The sequence below is a fragment of the Cyanistes caeruleus genome, chromosome 17 (assembly GCF_971803275.1).
Source record: "Cyanistes caeruleus chromosome 17, bCyaCae1.hap1.1, whole genome shotgun sequence".
Taxonomy (NCBI): domain Eukaryota; kingdom Metazoa; phylum Chordata; class Aves; order Passeriformes; family Paridae; genus Cyanistes; species Cyanistes caeruleus.
The window spans coordinates 2,809,259-2,830,234 of NC_141717.1; the positions used below are offsets into that span (position 1 = coordinate 2,809,259).

Consider the following 20,976-nt stretch of genomic DNA (forward strand, 5'->3'; position numbering starts at 1 on the left):
TTTCACATTTTATTGCAGCTTGTAAATCCATCAGTAATTGATTAGAAATATTCTTCAGGTATTCTGGATATGGTACAGTCAGGTACTTAGAATGCTGCTTTAGGCTTATTTCCTTTTTAGTGCTAAAAAAATTGGATATTTTCTCCTCATAGTACTGCCTATCATCCAAGTGTTTGAATGCTGGAGGTGAGAGTTTTCCAGTAGATGCTCCCTAATCTCAGAGCTCAGGAAGGACCAGCTCACTTCCTGATGTAGGGATTACTGATTTGACTCCTGCAAATCATACATATTTCTGTCTTCAGCAGCATTAGCTCCAATACATTTATATAATTTATAAAGCTTTAATCCCAACATGTTGTACAGGTTCTATGTAGTTGACTCTTATCACACAATGTTATCTTGAGCAAATATTTAATTTCTTTAATCTCCCCAGAAATGCAAAGTGCTAATTTATGATGCAGTTGCATTCAGGTTGAATCTTAATTTCATGTGTGTATCACTTAACAGATGCTCTGGGGAGTAAAAACTCCTATAATTAGGTTTGACATATGTTTTCATGCGAGGTGAAATAGTTTGCATGCTTCTAGAATAAATATTGACTGCAGCCTGGATTTATAATCCCAGTAAACAATTGGACATGTGCTGGGAGTCCTCCACGCCAAGTGTAAGCTGTGGCTTTGGGAGCATGGACCCTTGTGATTCCAAAATATTGAGTCCTTCCTAATGGCCTTTTTTTGTTGTTGTTTTTGCTCCAAAAAAGGGCAAGATCAAAGTGCAGTCTGTTCTTTCCTGCCCTTCTAGATACACAAAACAGCTGCAAAGCACAATCAGCTATTGTAGTGATATGTACCCCAGGTCTATAAATAGATGGAGAGCTGCAGGCTTGAGCTGTGCTGCTGCACAGGCCAGGGGATTTTTGCTTGGGGTTACTAAACATTCCCTTGCTTGTTTGTGGTTTAGAACCATCATTTCCGAGGCTGCTATATTCCAATTGAATTGGAATTCAAAAGGATTTTGCCATGGAAGCTTTTTGTGACTTCGCTGTTTGCATTTTCTCCTTTCTTTTTTTTTTTTTTTTCTCTCCTCCAACACGCAAGAATTTTGCAGGTTTCTAAAGAAAACCAATTCAAACACAATAATTAATCTTCTCACTCAAAAAAAAAAAGAAATTTAGCTGTGATGTATAACCCTAGTGGGAAGTTTCCAGAGGAGAGTGAGAATCAGAACCACGTTTCATTAAATTGTGGTCTGGCCTCTCCTCCTGGAGCCTGGAAATGTGGAGTGCAACACTTGATAAGAGCTTTGTGTTCTCCTGAGCTGGGAGGTGGGTGGCTGTGTGAGTACGCTCTGCCTCCTGTGCAGGAGGGATCAAATCTGCGTGGCAGAGCCAGAGCTGACAGAGCTGTTCCCAGATTTTTTCTTTTTTTTTTTTTTAATTCAATATGCTGCATATTTTTTATTCATTATGTTAACTCAGAAGAGCTGTTGAGAGTGTGCAAGCTAAGGACTTGTTAGATGATGAGAGAAAAATTAGTGTATTTGGCAGAAGTGAGGGGTTGGAGATAATTTGGGTTTTGAGTATCCAGGAGGTGGCTGAAGCTGCTGCTGGCGGAGGTGAGGCAGACTTTAAACTGCTCTTCTCTTTTACCAAGCTCTCTTTTCCCGGACAAGCTATTGATTCCCATTGCATTTCAACAACATTAGCACCTCACAGTATCTGTACTGCTGTCCTGCTTTAAATTTAAATGAGAGAGAGGGATAAAAATAACTCCTTTGGCATTTCGCATGGGTACTTTTCAGCTGTAACCTTCATGCTTTGATTCAGGTGAACCAGTTCACCTTTTGAGTCTTTCTTCTTTCAACAACAGGACCTGAAAATTGGATTTACCACTGTGAATCAGGAGGTCTTGCCCCACACAGGCATCTCATTGATGGTGCATAAATGCAATCTCAGTATATCTGGTCAATATTTTCCAAGGCCATGTGAGGTTATGGTGGAAATTCCTCAGAACAGAGCATGAATTTCTAATTTTTAACCTACTTATTGTTTCTGAAGAAATAGCAATAAGAATGTTGAAGAAAAAATGTTGACAGTGTTGAAATCTCAACTGAAAGTAATTCATATTTACCTGGATTCAAAAAATGCACCTAATATGACCTTTCTCTGTGAAAATTAGAGCATGAAATGGAATTTTAAATCAAGTATGACAAAAACTCGGAAAACTTCTTCTTGCCTGTGTGTTCTGCTGCATCAGTGACAATGTCAACCAGACAGGCACACAGCAGATCTTGGAAACAAATCAAACTTTTCCTGTAGTTTGTTATGCTGCAGCCATTTGATTTCCATTTGGTTTGTTTAAACAGCATGATACAGGTTGTTGAGGGACCTCTGAAGGTGTCTTGTCCAAACTTGGGCTCAGAAGAGGTTTAGAGCTGGGTTTCAGAACATCTCTCCCACTGTAATTTGTCCTCATCATACCCTGTCCTGGTGCTGTGCTCCTCTGGAGAGCCTGGCTCTCCTCCTGCCCTGTTAGGTGGTTGTAGTGTTGTCCTCTCAAAGCTCCCGAAATCCAGTTCTGGCCTCACACATCAAATGCTTCAGCCCCCTAATCATCACCATCAGACCCTGATGGTCCTCTCTGGTGTCACCCCAATGCATCAGCTGCATCTCTGGGGAGCCCAGAACTGGAGGTGGTTTTCCAAGTGTTGTTGTGAGTGCTCACTGGGATGCTCTCAGTGCTCAGGTCTCTCTGAGGAGCAGCCTGCTCTGTTGACTGCTGCCAGTTTGTCATCATGTCCTGTCCCCCCCAGTTTGGTATTGGCTGTGAACTCAGTGGTGACATGAAGTTGTCATCTTACTCAGACTGAGATCTGCAAAGCGAGGAGCTCTCACTCTGTGTGGCAAGGAGCCAGAACAAACCTGTGTGCAGGACTTGGTGACAAAAACTCCATCTGAGAGACCCCAGTGCTTCACCTAATCAGCTTCAAGCAAACAGACCTTTCTAAAGCACAGCAGAACGAGGAGAGGGAAGTGCCAAACCTTGCTCTCAGCCCTTGCTTTCAGGCTGAGACAGCCACAAGGAGAGAGGATCCGTTTCTCCACAGCCACTGAGGCTCATCTGTGTGGAGGCAAACAGTGGGAGAGGCTGAGAGAGAAAATCAGCCTCCTTCCTGCAGATTGCACTGAGGATTTTAGCTGCTTTGGGAGGACTTGGGCTCTTCCTTAGCTTTAGATTTTGGTTTATCCTCTCTTTTTCAGTGGAGACATTTCAAAATGTAATTACAAGATGGATTCCATCTCTTCTTATTGGAATGAAACGGAATAAAAACATTCAGATATGGAGATGCACAGATGATCCATCTGGTCACACACAAAAAAGTAGAGGGAGGGAGGGAGGGAAAGGAGCATCTTTTGTTTTCTTTTGCAGCCAGAGTGTTCCTGTGCAGGCACAGCAGGGATGTGTGTCCCCCAGCTGGGCACACCCCTGGGTGCCCGAGGACCATCCAGAAGTAGCACAGGTTTCACACCAAAATAACTGCTTCAGGCTTCAGTGAGCACAGCTACTTTTTTTTTTTTTTTTAATTATCTTTTTTACCCCCAGGCTTCTGTGCTTGCTGGTTTGCCTGAGAGAGAAAGTGCAGCTTCCCTGGATGTGTGCACAATTCAGGTCCAGCAGAAAAGACAAATGCTTTGCTTGTGCTGTGGTGCTAATGGGATAGCAGATTTCAAATAATCAGTTTTCCTTTAAAGTAAACAGTTTTATGCTTCTGACAGAAAAGATGAAAAGCACACCTCCTTTTAAAACCAGACCTTGCTCCTTAACACTGTGGCAGCTTTATAAATAAAAAAGAAAATTAAAACTACTGTATAGGCTTGGTATGAGAAATTCTTTCTAGGAAATACTGTACGATTTCCATATTCTGTATATTCTCTGTATTCTGCAAAGAGGACACCCAGCTGTTGTGTAGTACCTTGGGTTGATGGCTGTGACTTTGTGGAGTCCTCCAGTAACTATTAGAAAAGTATTTCCTTTCTCACTTTTAAGTTTATACTGTTCATTCCAGTTTCCAAACAAAATCTTGCGTGAAATTCCAGTGGCATGGATCAATGCAAAATTAAAGTGTCCTTTCTTGGACTAGGAAGCTAACTGGAAAAAAAACCACTGAATTACAGGTTTAGCAAAAAAAATTAGTTTATGTTGGGTTTTGTGCTTTGTAGGAAGATAATGCTCTTTGTTTTGAAGCTTCATTTTCCTAAGAGCCACAAATAGAGGTTTCCAGCCTAGGGGAATGTCCCAAGTGGAACAAAAGCCATTGTATTAGCAATGTATATTTCTGTGTTTGTGTGTATCATAATATACTTATCATCCAGATTTTCCTGTTGTTCTGAGATACTACATGATGGTGATTTTTAAGGGAGAAAAATCTCTTGCTTATGATACCTGCAGCACTAAAATGTCTTCCTTTATAATCAAAATTGTTTTCACAATGTATTTCTTCACTTAATGAAAAATGTTAAAATTCAACAAGTTTGTTAATAAAGCCTTTTAGACTTAATCATTTGGGAGAGTACTTTATATTTTGATATCAAATTAATCTATAATTTGTCTATTGGTGGTTAAGGAAGGAAAGTGTGCAAGAGCAACAGGACAAGTGAAATAAAGTCAGAAATACACTCAGGAAGGCAAAATATCCGTAAAGAACAGAGATGTCACTGTACACAAAAGTGATGTGAAAACTGACACTGGATTTTGGTGTTGGTGACAGGGAATAGATGTACTGACCAAACTGTGAGCTCATCTGTAAATCATGTAAAACCATTCTGTGATGTCAGTGCCTTTAATTTCAGTTTCCTTGAAGGAAGATATTGGAAATCAAATGGTGATTTTAGCACTGTAATTTTTTACTGCTTTTTTGCTTTTTAACTCTGAGATGTGCAGCTCCCTTGCTGTACTCTTGATAAACTTCTAAATCAGCAAGAGCTCATACAGGTTATCTGAGGGTCATGCTGAAAAATGTCTAAAGTTGGTTATAAAATCCTGCCTTTATATAAAATAGTTTATACAAATGTGATGGTAACAAAAAGCATATTCTGTTTCTCATTCAAACAAGTTGTCTCAAATACTTTTGAAAAAAAGAATTGCTTGTTATCAGATTAAAAAACCCACACTTTTTAAGATGAGTAAGCTAAAACCACAGTGATTCATCGTGTTTCTGAGAAACCTTGATCCCTAACCTCAGGGAAAGAGTAATCCCACAAAATACTTCATTCTTCATTGAGGAATTTTGTTTTTGAATGCTTAAATCTTCAAATAAGCCATGAAAGACTTCATTAGGCAAATGATTCTGTGGAAGTACAAAGGAATTGGGCTATGGAGTTGTCTTTTCCAATTCTAACAGGGTTGTGGCAGCAAATGGGAGCAGTGTCAGAGAGGCAAATACAGAGGTTAGGGAAATAGTTAGCCTTTGTTGGATTTCTTGCAGTTTTGCTAAGTACAGCCAAGAGCTTTTTTTTTAGGGTTTCATGGGGAAGGGGATATTTCCTTTGTTTCTGATGCTTTCACTTGATCTTCAGTCCTTAGGTTGTTTTTAAAGCTTTTTTTTTTTGCCTAAAGGCTGCAAATAAATAGGTTGTTTTTACAACAATCTTCTTCTTGAGACCTGTAATCTTTACTTTCCCCAGTGACTTCTGTACCTCAAAGTGATTAAGAATAACTCCACATCTAAATGAGAAGGGATGTAAGTTACCCAGGGGCAGCACAAAGCCCCAGAAATCAAACTGGGGGAACTGATCCCTAATTTCCATGGATCCCATAAATGCAGTTTATTGCCCTTGCATGGCTGCTCTCTTGCTGAGTGCTGTAACCCCCTTTGCAGAGGCTGGAAAGACACCAGACCTCAGTGATGATCTCATGGTTTAATACTCAGCTTGAACTTCCAGGTGGAGGGTGATGCAGGAATTTGCTTGGACCAAAGTAAGTTTGCATACCAGAAACTTTCTGTCAATAAACCTGATACCGTTCAACCACAGAGAAAGCTTCCCTAAGAATAACTTTTTCCCAATTTCTTTCCAAGATGTGAAGTATTTGGCATATCACGAAACTACTGTCTCTTACGTGAGTTGATCAGCAGATTACGCAGGGTGCTTCTCTAGCTCGCATGCAAGCGCAACAGAAACATTATTTATGTTGTATTTGTGTAGATAGGAGATGCCTCTTCCTAAGGGCTGGGAGATGGCTGAGTCAGTTCTCCAGTAAGATTAACTGGAGGAGATAGCAGGGCACTCTCTTTGGGTTTGGTTTTTTGAGATGAGATGAGTTTCCGCAGTGAACTGTCTATTTATACCAGCTCAGAGCCCACTGATTTTTCACCCCCGTTGTTTTTGCATTCCAGACACATTCCTGCGCTCCCCAGTAATAACTTCTAGCCCGAGGGTTTGAAATGTAATCAGCTAGTTATTAGCACAAAGTCTGAGAATGTTTTTGCAAAGGATGGAGAAACCAAATCTGGGCCATGAGCTGATGGAGGAGCTTGGGGTTGGTGGGGGCTTGCTCTGGTATGAAGTAGGCTGCCAGGACTGGTCCAAGTGCAGAGAATAATAATAGATGATTAATAGAATATTCAAACCTTGGAGAAACAGAAATGCTGATTTTACCCATGTCTGGTTTATGTCACTTGAAGGACTTCTTGCTTGTCTGGTGGTGCTGGTATCTCCTCTGCTCTTAAAAATAAGTTTGGGTATCAGCACTGGGCAATGATTTGCTTCTGGGAGTGAGGGGATGGACTCATTTCAGCAGAGCCTGTGGAACATTTCAATGGATGTGCATTTGGAGAATGTTTCCTTAACTGCACATTATTTAATGTCACTCCCACTGGATAGATTTAATGACGTGACATAACGATGATCAAGTAAATCTGTTGGGTAGCAAGTGACAAATCTCCGTATCTGTTTCATCGGGTGTTCGTGTGGATACATGAAAGAATTCATTACCTATGTTACGTACTTTATGGGCATGAATCATGTTCTAATCCATCGTGTTGTGTTATTTGGTGAAGTACATGCTGCTACAGTCATCCACCGTTTGAAGTACGTACACAGAACCACAGGTTTACCTGGGGTCACCACGCATGGTTTAAGGCTTGGCACGAGATACCTGTGTTAGTTCTGATGAGTCCTGACCCAGGTGTTTGGCTTCTCTATGCTGGGAGCTTTGAGGGATGGGCTAAACCCCTCAACAGCTACTTGTGTGACAGAAGATTTGTTTTCTGTCCTTGCAGTTTTGGGGGTGGGGGGTGTAATCACCCTTTTTGCCCATCATGTTGTTTTCCAGAAATAAGAGATGCAGTGAACTCCACTGGACAGTGATGCAATGGGAGAGAGCAGTAGAAGATGTCCTAGAAGATCAAGGCCAGGTTGAAACTGGTCTAGAGAAGGTGTCCCTGCTCATGGCAGGAGGGTATTTGAGCTAGATGGTTTGTAAGGTGCCTTCCAACCCAAACCATCCCACAATTCTATGATTCTTTATTGTGGTGTTTTCCTGACTCCTCAGTTTGGTGCTTTGGCACTCTTAAGAAGCCAGAGCCTGAGGAGCACAAGCTGGAAACTACTGGAGATTGAATCAGCTGTTGGACAAGACTTCCAGTAAAGAGCTGGCCACGTTTTTGCTATCACACAGCCGAGCAAGAGCCCGGTGTCCTTCCCACCGGGTGACAGCGCTGTCCTGCAGCAGCCCCATGGCCTTGGGAGGCTGCTCCATGTGGAGCAACTCGTGACCCATCTCCAGGATGGGTTTAGTGCCATCTGGGTGAAAGAGATGTGTGCTGTGGATCCAACCTGGCGTCTGAAATTATGGCTGCCGTGCGAAGAGGAAGGGATGGTTCAAATGTGGCCTGTCAGGACTGGAGGTTGCCTCAGTGTTGTACGCTGAGGAAATGGAAGGGATTTCAGAAACATTTTGGCTCTGTGAATAAACATAGTTCTGGCAATATTTCCTTTTTAACCTTGTTTTTTGGACTTTCAAATGGTTTTTATTTTGGGGAATGAGTATTTGTTTATTATGATTATTTTACCTAAGGAGGGAAATAGACTGAAAAGCTGATCCTCTGCTTGGGGGAGACACAACACTCAGTAGCTGTTCTGAAAAGAGCAGTGGCTCTGAAATTAATCTTATTTTGAGCTAGAAACACTGCAAATACTCAGTGGCTGAAGCTTGCCAGTTAAAATACATCTACACACTTAGGTGGTGTCTGCTTAGGTGGTAGCTGCTCTTGGGAGTTTCTTCACCACCTCACCAGTGTTTATACCACTGTGAGATATTGTTATTCTGAAGTGCCTCCTGCAGCACTTTTATTTGCATTAGCTTTATTTTTCAGTACTGAATTAGTAACCATTTAAAACTGTCAACCACATGTAAACAAGCGGTGCATAAGTTATGAATAACAACTTACCTGGAATTACAACTGCCTGTTTGGATTGCACAAGGCTTGGCGCTGGGAGAGTTGTGAAATGACTGAATTCACTACTGCAACATTATTTCTGTTTGTCTGAGTTCTTGCAGCCAATTTGAATAAATCCCCTAGTGCTCACATGATTCTCACAGCCCGTGGTCCTGGGGGGCATTGCTGGCTTCCCAAGTGTTGGAATATGCTTGCTCTGCTCCAGCCCACGTGGTGAGCAACCTTTTTATGCAGGTTCTGGCAAAGCTGTGCTTGCTCACTGTGTTCTGACCAAAGAGCTTGGATGGGGGAAGAAATACCATTATTTACTGATCTAGTAATAAAATCTAGTAATGTATCAAACAATCATTTGGTATAAAAATTATATTATTTTGGTATAAACATTAACTCCTCAAACTGTGCTGGTAGAAAGCTCATCTTGTTTCCCAAAGGAACAAGACGCCTGCCACTATCCCAGGCTGCTCCAAGCCCTTGTCCAACCTGGCCTTGGACACTTCCAGGAATCCAGGGGCAGCCACAGCTTCTCTGGGCACCCTGTGCCAGGGCCTGCCCACCCTCCCAGGGAACAATTCCTTCCCAATATCCCATCCATCCCTGTCCTTCTGTGACAGTGGGAAGCCATTCCCTCTTGTCTTGTCACTCCAGGCCCTTGTCCAAAGTCTCTCTCATCTTCTTTGCAGGCTCCCTTTAGGTCCTGGAAGGCCACAATTAGGTCACCCCAGAGGTTCTCTTTTCCAGGCAGAATCCCAATTCCAGGCTTTCCTCAAAGCAGAGCTGCTCCATCCCTCTGATGACCTTGGTGACCTCCTCAGGACTCACTCCCCACAGGTTCCTGTGCTGGGGACCCCAGATGATCTTTTTCTTTACTTTGAGCACTGGTACACAGACACATACAACTTTTTAAAAATCCCTACATTTTTTTATGCAGAAATTATCTAAGATATGCAGATTTACCTGTTTTAATTTGATCCCTTAAGGGCAAATCTTTTCTGTTCTCTGAGTATGTTTTAAGTCTAATCAAGCTAATGAATTGTTGTTCAAGGTAACAACATGGGAAGTACTTGTGTTCCCTTGCAGAGCCCACCAGCTTTGCACATGGATTTTAACTGCTTTGGGTTTTAATTCCCTGCGAGTCCCTGAGCACGAGGGCACTGCCAGCCTGTGGGATTGCCCTGGTCCCCATAAAACGCTGATTTAGCCTGTCACATCCAGCTACCTGCATTATGCAAGAGGGAAAGAATTTGCCTGATTGTAGTCCTTTCAACACAAAGAGATTGCAGCAGTATAACAAAACAGGCTTCTAAAGTCTTGTTTAAATTGAATCTGGATTCTATTAAAAAGTGTTGGTGTGGAGAGCCACAATAGCTCACTCGGTTACCATGGGCCGAGCAGGCTCCAGTTGCATCAGACTATTGTTTTTTATTGGAATCCTCTCTTCCATCCTGCACGTTTGTTATTCATCAATTCTAAAATATCAATCAAAAAGATAGGTGGCATCCTCTGGTCCCAAGTGGAATTTTCTTGGGTGGGATTTCTAATAAGCTTCTAACTCTGGCCTTGACTTTTTAGTTTAAAATAAATAAATCACCATTCTCGAGAGCCTGGAAAGCTGAGAAAACTTATACCTAGAACTTCTTTTTGACTTCTTCTTAATTCTACCTGTGTGTAGCAGAGACTGGTGCAGCCATCCATAGTTCCTGAGGTATGCCAGCTACTGTGTGGGAAGAAAATGTAATATATGTGATGTCTTTCTAGGATGTTTGTGGCTTTGTATAATTGTCCTGTCTAGAGCAGTGGAATTTTTGTTGAGAAATCCTTATCTGTCCATAGATCTCTGGTTTATAAGGCTGTTGTTTAAGTAGACTGTTTGAAGTCCTTGCCTTGGAGATATCTCCTCTGCCTTCTTCAGATTGCTTGTTTCCCTCCCACAGCAGTTTAAAGTTGGAAATGCTTTTTTGTTTACAATAAAAGGAAGTTTTGGAAGTATATTCTACATATCCCAAAGGATTGCTGCACTCTTGGAACGTCAGAACTTCCCACGTGTGCAAATTCATCAGGGAAACAGAGACAGATCCTGCCCAAAAGCTTGGATTGAAGGGGCCCAAAGGCTTCCCCTGTCACCCTGCTGCCTTCCATACTATTGCCATATTGCAATTCCCTGTATGGATAGGGATGTATTCACGGATTTGTGTTACAGAGGAGCTCCAGGAGCTGATCTGTGGCCCTGTGTTTGACATTGTGGAGCTGTTGGGGTTGGTGATGGCCTTGGCTGTCTGGTTTTGGACTCTGAGGTACCTTCCTGTCAATGATGAGGGAGGAGAAAAAACTCCAAACTCACATTTGCGTCCTGAACAAGAAACTGGAAGAAAAAGTCTCTCTGTAATGTCTTCAAATGACTTTACAGTGTTGTAACCTGATCATTTTCCTTGAAGCACAGTCCTGAGCCTGACAAAACAGGCAAGTTGTGTGCATTTACATCTGTTTTACATGACTGCAGCCACACCCACAGGCTGGACCTCAGCATCCCACAGCTCCCAGCTGGCAGTGGGTGCAGCAGGACAGTGCTGGAGAGTGGCTGCACTGGGGCTGAGCTCTGGTCTCTCTCCATCCCTGCTGCTCCTTGCTTCTGCTCTTCAGCTTCTGCAGTCTCCTCAGCACTGGCACCTCATTCCCAGTCCAGCAGTGAAACAAATGATGAATTCTTACTGGGCTGTATTTTTATTAGATTTGGTTTCTAATTTATTATTATTTTTATTTCCAGAAAAGGTATTCTGTGGGTGGAATATAATAATTTTTGAAGTGTTTGGAACCCCCTGCAAGTGCCGTGCCCTCATGTGCTTGGGTCACTCGTGCTTTGGCACCTGCATTGTTCCAATGTTTCAGTTCTGTTTACCTTGCTTATTCCTTTCCAGGTGTTAAAATTAACACAGAGGACAAAGGGATTGTCAATAAATGTGAAAAATGAAGTGAATAAAATAACAGCAGATGCCTTTTCGGGCGTGGGATTCCATCATGGAATTTGTTTTTGTGATCAAGACTGCAGGAGAGTGTACAGGAGGGCTGAGCAGTGTCAGTAAAAGCCAGACACTATCTTCAGCAGTTAATCCCCAATATCCTAGAGCTGGAATTAAGGCCTTTTTTAGCTTTAAATGTAGGAACATCATATATCTCTTATGTTTTATGAGGAACCCTTAGGATAGAGAGAATCTCTTCTCTGCAGCATGTTAGTAAATTTGCTGGACTTCAAGCTTCCCTTGTGGAACACGCTACTGCCCCTGGCAAGACTGCAAAATCCCAGGCTTACCTTTCCTTAAACCTGCTTTTCTCTGCTATTAAGGTGACAAGCTGTGAGCTGTACTGAAGTGAAAAAATGAGTTAAAAACCCAGAGTCATTGCAGAGAATGGGCTCATCTCTTGTTCACTCTCGGGCAGCAGTCACAGGCACTTGGGAACCAGCAGAGCTGGTAGAGCTGAACATAAATAAGGGCAGTTGTAAAGCCCAGGGAGGGATGAGTTTCTCTTCAGACTGTCTTTCATCTGCCAGGAGAGTTTAAAAAAAATTAAAAATTTTTTAAAAAATAAAAATTAAATATATATATATATATTCCTGAGCCAGCAGTGGCAGCTGGATCAGTGTGTTTGAGTTGCATACCTGTGCTGCGTTTGCCCAGGCCTTTTTCTGCTGTGTTTTTTACTTTGGTTGGGTTGTTTTATCTCACCCAGGTGAGAAGAAGATAAAAGAGACTGAAAAAGGATGGACCACCAGCCTGCAACTTCCTTTCTGCAGCTTAGCTATAAATGTAAATTGTGGGTTTGGGTCCAGGGTTCCCCACTTAGAACTGGCAGATGTTGAATACCAAAATTACACATGTGTTGTTGATCAGCATTTTTCAAACCCACTGTTGTCTGTTAGATGATCAAAAGATCAAAAATAAGTATTTTGCTAAACAAAGGAGGCATAAGGAAAACGGCAGTTTTCCATAATACAGAAGATGCCTCTGGTTTCTCTGGCTCTTTGCAGCTCTTCCCTGGAGATTATAAGGATAGGTTTGGGGTTTTGGCTTTTTTGAGTTTCTTTTGTCTTTCCAGTCTATAAAGTTCTGTTTCTTATTATCGTTGTTTCTGCTTTCCAGAGACCTAAGATAGCAAGTTGGCTCAGAAATTCTCTTTCTCATTTTAGCCACAGGAAATTTTGCTCCATACATTCAAAACGCTTTTCCAGGTAGGCTGGTTTGGAATCCAGGTGTTTTGAGTTATGTGCTTTTGTTTGCACTGAGCTGGAAGTGGTTTCTGTGGGTTTAAGGGTGGGACTTGTTTCATTGCTTTACAGACTGGGGGAGAATAAATTTAATTTTTTATAGGGACATCATCCAGTGTCCTTTTGTACAGTCCTGCAGTGTGAGTGACACAAAGGCTGTTGGTATAAAAGGCAGTGGTGTAACTCTGCCTTCCAGCTTTATCCCTGAAGATAAAAAGCTGGAATTCATGTGCAATTCTTAGGAGTATTTTTAGGGCTTTAAAAGAAAAAAAAAAAAAACCTTACAAATTTTTTTTCATGTCATTCTGCACAGCCTTCATCAGAGCAGTGGGATGCATTGTGTTTGCCTTTACTGGTGCTTCCCTAACCGTTTTTCAAGAAGGGAAACAAAGATGTGGGGGTCTTTAGGGTGTATTTGATACAGAGTTCAGTGAACAGCTCTGTGTGATGTTACACACACCCTGTATTGTTCAGAAGGAGTAGAAATAGGTAAGCATTTTAAGGGGTTATAAGAATTAACATTAAAATCTTCACTAATTGTGTGTGAAGAAATCTGCTGGCTTTGGCCCTGTTTCCAATTCAGTAGATGAGAGTTTTTTTGCTGGGAGGAAGGAAGAAGTTTGTGTGAACTCCCTCTGCAAAGTGGCTCTAATAAAGTGAGAAAACACTCCCCATAAATACACATTTGGCAACTGTTGAACTTTAAGAATGAGGGAGAATATTTGTTACTGAAAATCATCTTTAGATTCAGCAGCAGCTTGGACCCAAAGGACACTAAAGCTCCTGGACTGGTGGTATTTGTTGTATTGTTTCTTGCATGGACATTAGACCTGAAAAATCATTTGAGCTTTGACAAGGAAAAAAGAAAATACAACCAGCACCAAAAAGTGAGATGTCAAAAAAAGACTGCAATTAGAAGTAAATACATTGGTGGGATTTTTTTAGTTACTATTTGCTAGTCATGTTACATTCCAGAAATCACAGTTAATATTAAATTTCTTTAACAGAGCAAGCCAGTCTAATGAAATTGTGTAGCAGCACCTTTTATTGTGTGAGGAAACCTCACCATAGGTCTTCCTTTCCCTAGAGTGGCATTGCCTGAATATCAGTATTTTCACTCCCAGGTTTTTATTCAAGTGCAAAGACGTCTTTAAAAGTCATGGAGAAAACCTTTTATTGTCTTCCTAAAAGGAGAAAGCAAAAAGCTGATGGATTGCAGAGAAGCACAACCCAAAAATGAGTTAGCCATCAGTTCAGGAAGGAGCTCAGACCAGACCTGAGATGTGATTAAATGGTTAAAGCATGGAGACTGCAGTGGAAATGATGACAAGTTAAACATTGAAAGAGCAGCATTAATATGAAGCTGTTTGGTAAAAGAGGTTGTAATCAATACAATTTGGATTTTATTACATCAATATAAGGAATATTGCTGTCTCCCAGCACAAAGGGCTGTGTACTAACAAGCATTTCATCAGAAAAGGATGCTCACCTGTTAAACTGCCCATACTGCAAATAAAAAGGTGAAGTGATCCATGGAGGGAGGAACGTGGATATATAAGAAAAGTGAGGTTATATTTTGATTAAATGAATCAGTAAGGCTGTGACTGTGACAATGTTGCCAATGTTTTTTGGTGTCTCTTCAAATCAATGCTGAAGAGGGTTTCAAAATAATTTGAATTTCCTTACACCAGACACCTGAGAAGTGTAAAAAGGTTTGCTAGGGAGAAAGAAATTTTCCTGTCTCCTATCAACAGAGGGGTAAAAAGTTTCAGTTGCAGACAGGTGAAGCATCAAAAATTGAAATTTTAATATTTTGTCAAAGAATTCCTTACCAGTATTTGAGTTAATGCTTCATCTCCTGTAAGAAAAGACATCCTGTCCTTAACAGATGCACAGAGGGAAGTTCTCTTATAATATAAAAATCAGATTAGATTGGAATAACAGCAACTTCTGACCTGAAGTCGTGAGGATGAGCTGAAAGGAAGGAATAAATGACTGAATTAAGGATTTGAAGAATCAGAACATCTTTCCTCTCCCTTTCCCCGTTCCTTCCCAACGAGTAACTTCACACAAATTATCTGGGTGTCCCTGGGGATGGGCAGGGGGGAGCTCCAGCCTTTCCCTGTGCTCCTGAATTCCCCTTTCCTCCACAGCCACCGGCTTTTCTCACGCCACCACAACCTGGGGGAAGCCTGGGATGTTTATACACAGCCTTATTTATAATAACTCTTGTTTATTTTTGTACATACGGAAAATAATTTGTGTGTGAGCACATGCATATGATTTTTTTGTTGTTATTAGGAGTGGTTTTTAGTGGTTGGGGTGGTTTTCTGTTTTTATAAGCTCAGAGAAATGCCACGGATCAAAGAAAGGCAATCTGAAGAAAGGAGCCAAGTACAGAGACTCACTAATGCCTCTAAAATTCCACAGTAGTAGGACTAAGAAACCCACAGTTGTTCTATGAAGATCTCATCTGTTATTATTTTGTCAAAAATACACTTTACAAACACTGCCATGTCAATACTCAAAGTAGATGAATTTGAGCAATGAGTGTTTTGGCTCAGTGTTCAGAAGCTGTTATTCTTTATAATGCTTACAGAATTTCAGACCTTGAAGATCACTGAAGGGAATGGTTTGTGTTCCTCAGAGAAACACTAGAGAGCTCATTTTTTTCCCAGGGCAGAAAACACTACTGTGTAAAGTTGGTTTATTGGGGTTGTTGTAGCCTGTTCCCTGTCTTTGCTTCCAAGAACCACCTCTGGAAAAATCAGAATTGCAGGTTAAAGCTTGCCAGAGGACAGATTTGCTATCAGGCACTTTGAGGTTGTGCTTCAGCATTTATTTTGGATAAATTTCAGGGAAGGAAGTGAGTACAAGATTGATCTTGGCCTTTATAAATAGCACTACAGGCACCTCATATCACTTTCTGCATTGCCATGTCTTGAGTTACTTCGTTGCGCAGCAACACACACCAAAAATTGCATTTTCACATAAAATAGCAGCTCCTCTATTTATTCATTCCTTATTGTCATGTTACTTAATTGATTTAAACGTGCTGCTGTGGTTGTTTTTCACTCCCTACACTGCTTGTGTGGAAAATGACAGTGTTGGTTGTACTAATTCCCTGGAGATGTCAAAGGAAGAAGAATGATGTTCTCAAATGATGCATTTCAGTTATGCCAGTACAGTTCTACTCAATTAATAACCCTTTTTTATACTGAAATATTTCAGATTCAGCCTAGGAGGTGCTTTGTGAAGTGTCAAAGAGTTCCAAGGAATACTGAAGCAAATAGAGTTTTCCTATCACAAAGACTGAATAACAAACAAAGTATTAGCCAGGCCATGTTCAAGAGTATTGTAAAGATGAAAGGTTTTACACCTCTTCATTTTCCAAAACTTTACAGAAATAACCTTTTTCTCCTTCTTGCTCTCCTGTTGGCTCCATACAAAACATGTGCAGGATATTGGTTTTCCTCTGTCCCAATTCAAATTACCCCTTTTGAGTAATGCAGGGATGTGGTGGGGCTGGGGAACACAGGGAAGGAATAAAGAGATTTTTAGAGTCCTTGGTGCCAACAACAAAGCATTTTAGTCACCTTTAAAGCCTGGGGGACAGGGTGGCTGCTGTTGATGTGCTGTGGGCTGGTGGGTTTGCCAGGGATGGAGAGGACAAGCTGGGGAGTGGGCTGAAGGAGCTGATGCTTCAGGCTGGGGTAGGGCTGGATTCTGCTTTCCCAAATCCATTTGCAAATCCACGTCTGTTGTGGCGTAGCCTTTTCCTTGGTTTGGAGCTCAGACTGAAGATAATTTTACTGCATGCAGCAAGATTGACAAAATAATTTTGCTGCACAGCACAGTAAGACTTAAAAAGTACCTTTTCAAAAGTACAATAAACAAAGAAAAGATGTTTGTGTAGGAAAAAAAATGGAGGACTAATAGGAGTAGGGAAATTACTGCTGTTGCTTTAAGGTAGCTTTTATAAATAGGAGCAGTCAGTTAATGCTCCAGCCTTTACCACAGTAAACATATAATTGTGAGCTGATTGTGGTGAATTCCTCAAACAACAGCCCCCATCAGCAGAAGTTTGAAGGAGAGAGCCCGACATCTGGAAGCCAGCAGCAGTCAGGATTTTATTAAGCAGCACTGCCAAATAAAATGTGAGCACTACTAGAAATGATATAAAAATAAAGATTGGCTATGGTGTAACATCTCCGAGATGCCAGCGAGTGCGCCCGGGTTTGGAGCTCTGTGAGAGAGCAGCAGAGCTTTCCCAGCAGCTTTGGAGCCCGAGGGGGACATGGTGGGTAGGGATGTGGCTTTCTGTGGTGCTTGTCATGTTCAGGAGCTGAAGCTCATAAGAGTGGAATAAAGAGAAAAACTGCAAAATTGCTCTTAGCGTGCCTGAATTATTTTATTGGAAAGGTTTCGGCCACGTACAGTCTGTGTTGTGTATTAAAGACCTAAAGCAAGGTTTATGGAATATGATTTTCTGTTTGTGAAGGAGAGTATGAGAGAGTGACCTTATCACAGGGAGCAGGAACCTGCTCTCTTCCATGGGCTGCAACCTGACACATTTATTTCCAGCGCTCGCGCTGTGGATGGAGCCAGTGGAATGGGTCGATGGCTGTGACAGCCGTGTCTGGCTGCACTGGGAGCCAAGTCTCAGGGGCAGGGAGAGGATGCAGAGCTGACCCAGATGGGACCCAGCAGCCATCCCAGGAGCCTGGGGCAGGGAGGGTTTGGGGCAGCGTCCCCTGGGAATGTGGGCTCTGGCACCACAGGAAAACGAGCACTTTTCCCTTCTGCATGCTGGTGTCCTCCACCGTTTTTTGGAGGACATTTGGTGCCCCTCTGTGCTGAGCAGGACATTGCCCATCCAGGGGCAATCAAATGAACTCCTGTGAATTCAGAAAGCAGTGATTAAGAGCTCCTTCTCAGGCTTTGTGTCTAGAAATAGCCCAGAACACCACAGCGCAAAGTTCAAGGAAGTAAAAGAAGTTATATGTTAAATAAAATTCCAATCTTTCATTTTTTGAACAGGTTTTTGATACAGCTCAGCTTGATACAACCTGCTATTTACCAGCCTGGCCTTTAATATTGGATTTGCTTTCCAATTATGCTTCAATTCATACACCAGTTGCAGAGGGCGTGTGTGGGTGTACGTGCGAGAGAGGGAGATTGATTTTGTTCTTTAAAAATGTGAAGTCTGCACTAACTATGAAAACCCATCAGAATTTCTAGCACTTAAATGCCATTTCCTTTCTCAATGTGCTACCAGCACTAAGTAATGTTCACGACATCTCTCTGGCAAGTGAAGAAGTACATGCTGGTTTTTCAGAAGTAGAATATTAATACAGATATCAGTGAAAACCAGGCTGCAGATCCTTTGCAGAAGTAAAGAGTTAATGGGGAAGCTCAGATTATGACTTAGAAGCAAATACATAAGGTCTTAGCTGTGTTTTTCAGAAGTACATGAATGAAAATGGAATAAAGAGAGTACATGCTGCTGTGTGTCTGAGTCGCCTCTTGTGTCTGGAACAGCAGATTTGGGTAACCCTGTTTGCCACCACTTTGCACAGAACATATTTGTATTCCTGGTCATTTTTCCCAACCACCGTCTGTTTTTGTGTACTCTGTTCCCAAGTCTTGGCAGTGCTTTGGTAGTCACTGTGTCTGAGAAGCCCAAAGGAGTGTTCTCACTGTCTTTCTCTAGTTCTGACTGTTCATTTCTATTTCCTGTAGGTTTAAAGACCTATCTGATCTCAGGTCAGAAGGTGAAGGAGCCCCACTGCAGCTGTTCTCAAGCGTTGCTTCCTGGCTTGGAGTCCTCAGACGGAGCCAGAACACCAGGAACGTCGTCAGCCGAGAACTCCAGCGACCCAACCAAGACAACCAAACAGGTGGAAAAGCCCAAGGTGAGTTGTCCTCTCAAAGCCCAGCAGCATGGATCTCAAAGCAGAGATGGGAAAACCTTATGGGCTTGTTTATGCACTGCTTTACATATTTACATATGTATGGCTGTGTATACATGGAGTGACAAAACAGAGTTTGAGGGAGGAAAAATTTACCAAGTCAAATGCCTCACTCCCCATTTAGCAAACAATCCCTAAAATACACTGAGCACTTTGCAAAGGTGTTTCAAATAAATATTTCTATTTGTTTCAGGACTGAGAGGTCAGTGATGCTTTTTCAATGGTCTGGATTTTATTGGGGGGAAGAAATATGATTTATGCAGCTACTGCAACCTCTGTGATTTTCTACTCTTGCTGCTTCTGCTGTTCCTGTGTCATGAAGGTCATGTACCTGAGAGCCTTTTCATGATTATTCAACAGACAACCCTGCAAAAGATAATTGGATTGTTTCTGTGATGGGAGAAAATGCTCTGGTGGGCTGTGAGATGGGTTTATCTGCTTGCTCTAGAAACCTATATCTGGAGCTGAGGGCAATGATTTGTATGGATTCAGCCTGGAGGAATGATGACACTTTGTTATGTTCACACCTCTCACAAGATCTCTTGACAAGGAAATCTGTGAAACAATGTGTATTGCTTCAGAGCTTTGCTGTTACTCTCCATCTTCCATCTCAGAACAGATTTGCCAAACAACAGATGTCTATTCTCTCTTTTCATTTGTGCTAAGATTTCCTTCTCCTGGGCTGCTTAAGGTGGGCACAAAGTCAGAGCCAGGGGTGGCCATCTGCAGGTCCTTGTCCTTAGACTTCAGTGTGGTCACACCTGACTGGATCTCTTCAATGCAGGTTTGAGACTTGGCTGGCAGACTTGATGTGGGGATAATTTTCATTTTGGTTCATTTTTACTGCTTCTCATTTTTTTTCTGGATTAGAAGAGAGAGCATGAGTAGGGCACCTTTACCCTGCTTCTGCTCCCAGTTTTAAGATTTGAAGTAAAAACACTGGATTACAGGTGAGATCAGCTGGAGGGCTGACCCAAACAGATGGTCCAAAGTCGAGTGAGCTCCTTAGAGAGCAGGCCAGGCCTGTTTAGCTACAGGAGGGAGCTGTAGCCATCTTTATCTCTCCCCAAAATATGCACTGAGTGTGGTTTGACAGCATCCAAGTTGCTGGTGGTATGTTTCTATTCCTTCTCCTGTGTAAGAAAGAATATATTTGGCATCCTGCTGGCACCAGTTTTCAGCTCCCTCTTGCCTTTCAGCAAAGGCAATGGCAAATAAGGCAGAAAAATACATCAGATTTGGGGGGAGCTGTACAGATAAACCTGTGAGTGCTGCCCAGGGTGTGGTTGTGCAGAGGTCCAGGTGTGGCAGTGACAGCAACTCCTTCATTTCAAGCAGAGAAGGAAGAAGAATGTGCCAAGTGGAGCAGGATTGCTGAGCTGCCTGTGTGGAGCAGAAGGGAGAGAGGAGGGATGAAGCCAAGAAGTGAAGCTGTGGCTGCTGTTCTGAGAGACAGTGAGGATGCTTTGGGAATGCCAGACAGCAGAGGAGGCTGTGACTGAGGACTGAAACTGCAGTGAAGGATGGGACTGACCCACCTGCAGCTGGGGCTTCTGGCATTGTTGTGTACAAACTTGGGGTGCTGCTTGTTCAAGTGATCCAGGTGCAAAATGAAGTCTGTGGTTAAGGATCAGCTCTGTTAGGTGTTTTCTGACCTGTGAGGTGATTTACCTCACACAAGGACAGGTAGAGCTGCACCACTCTTCCTGAGCAGCTGGCATGTGATGTGGAACACGTTGCTGTCCCACCACACTTTGTCTCTGATTTTCTGCTCTGGGACTATTGCTGGGTATTAATTTGCTGGGTATTAATTGCTATTTAGAATATCCTGAGCAGAAGGGATTCACAAGGATCATTGCAGTCCAGCTCCTGGTCCTTGAAATGTTTAATTGCTGAGTGAAAGTCTGAAGAGCGCTAAAGTAGCAGCATGGCTGAGAGTGAGAGAAGGAGATACTAAAAACTGCTCAGAAGAGCATCTCAGACAAGTGCCAGCTCAGATTCAGCTGCCTTGGGGACCCTGTTGTGCTACAGATACTGTGGAGTTTGTGTCTAGAGGTGCCTGGTTTTACTCATCACCCTCAGCACTGTAGCTCTGGCCAGGGATTTCCTAAGTGGCCTCAGAGCTGTGATTCCTGAGCCTGCCCTTGCCCCAGTGCTCTGATGCTGCACTGAGTTCTGGATGAGCCCAAGCCCAGGTTTCCCTGTGATCCTATGAGCATCCGGCTGGTGGATGCAGAAGCCGTGTCACAGTGGGGACCATGGAGCAGTTGTGTGAGCATTGGCTTAAAA

At 42.4% G+C, this 20,976-nt stretch overlaps 1 protein-coding gene across 2 annotated transcripts in view; it reads left to right on the forward strand.

Moving 5' to 3' along the window:
* The window catches only part of ADCY9 (adenylate cyclase 9), an 81,838-nt gene that overhangs the window by 25,216 nt on the left and 35,646 nt on the right, over positions 1 to 20,976 (forward strand). For both annotated transcript variants that reach the window (XM_023936485.2, XM_023936486.2), the window contains exon 2: positions 18,458 to 18,630. In XM_023936485.2, coding sequence (XP_023792253.2) covers positions 18,458 to 18,630 — 173 coding nt within the window. The remainder of the gene's footprint in view (positions 1 to 18,457; positions 18,631 to 20,976) is intronic.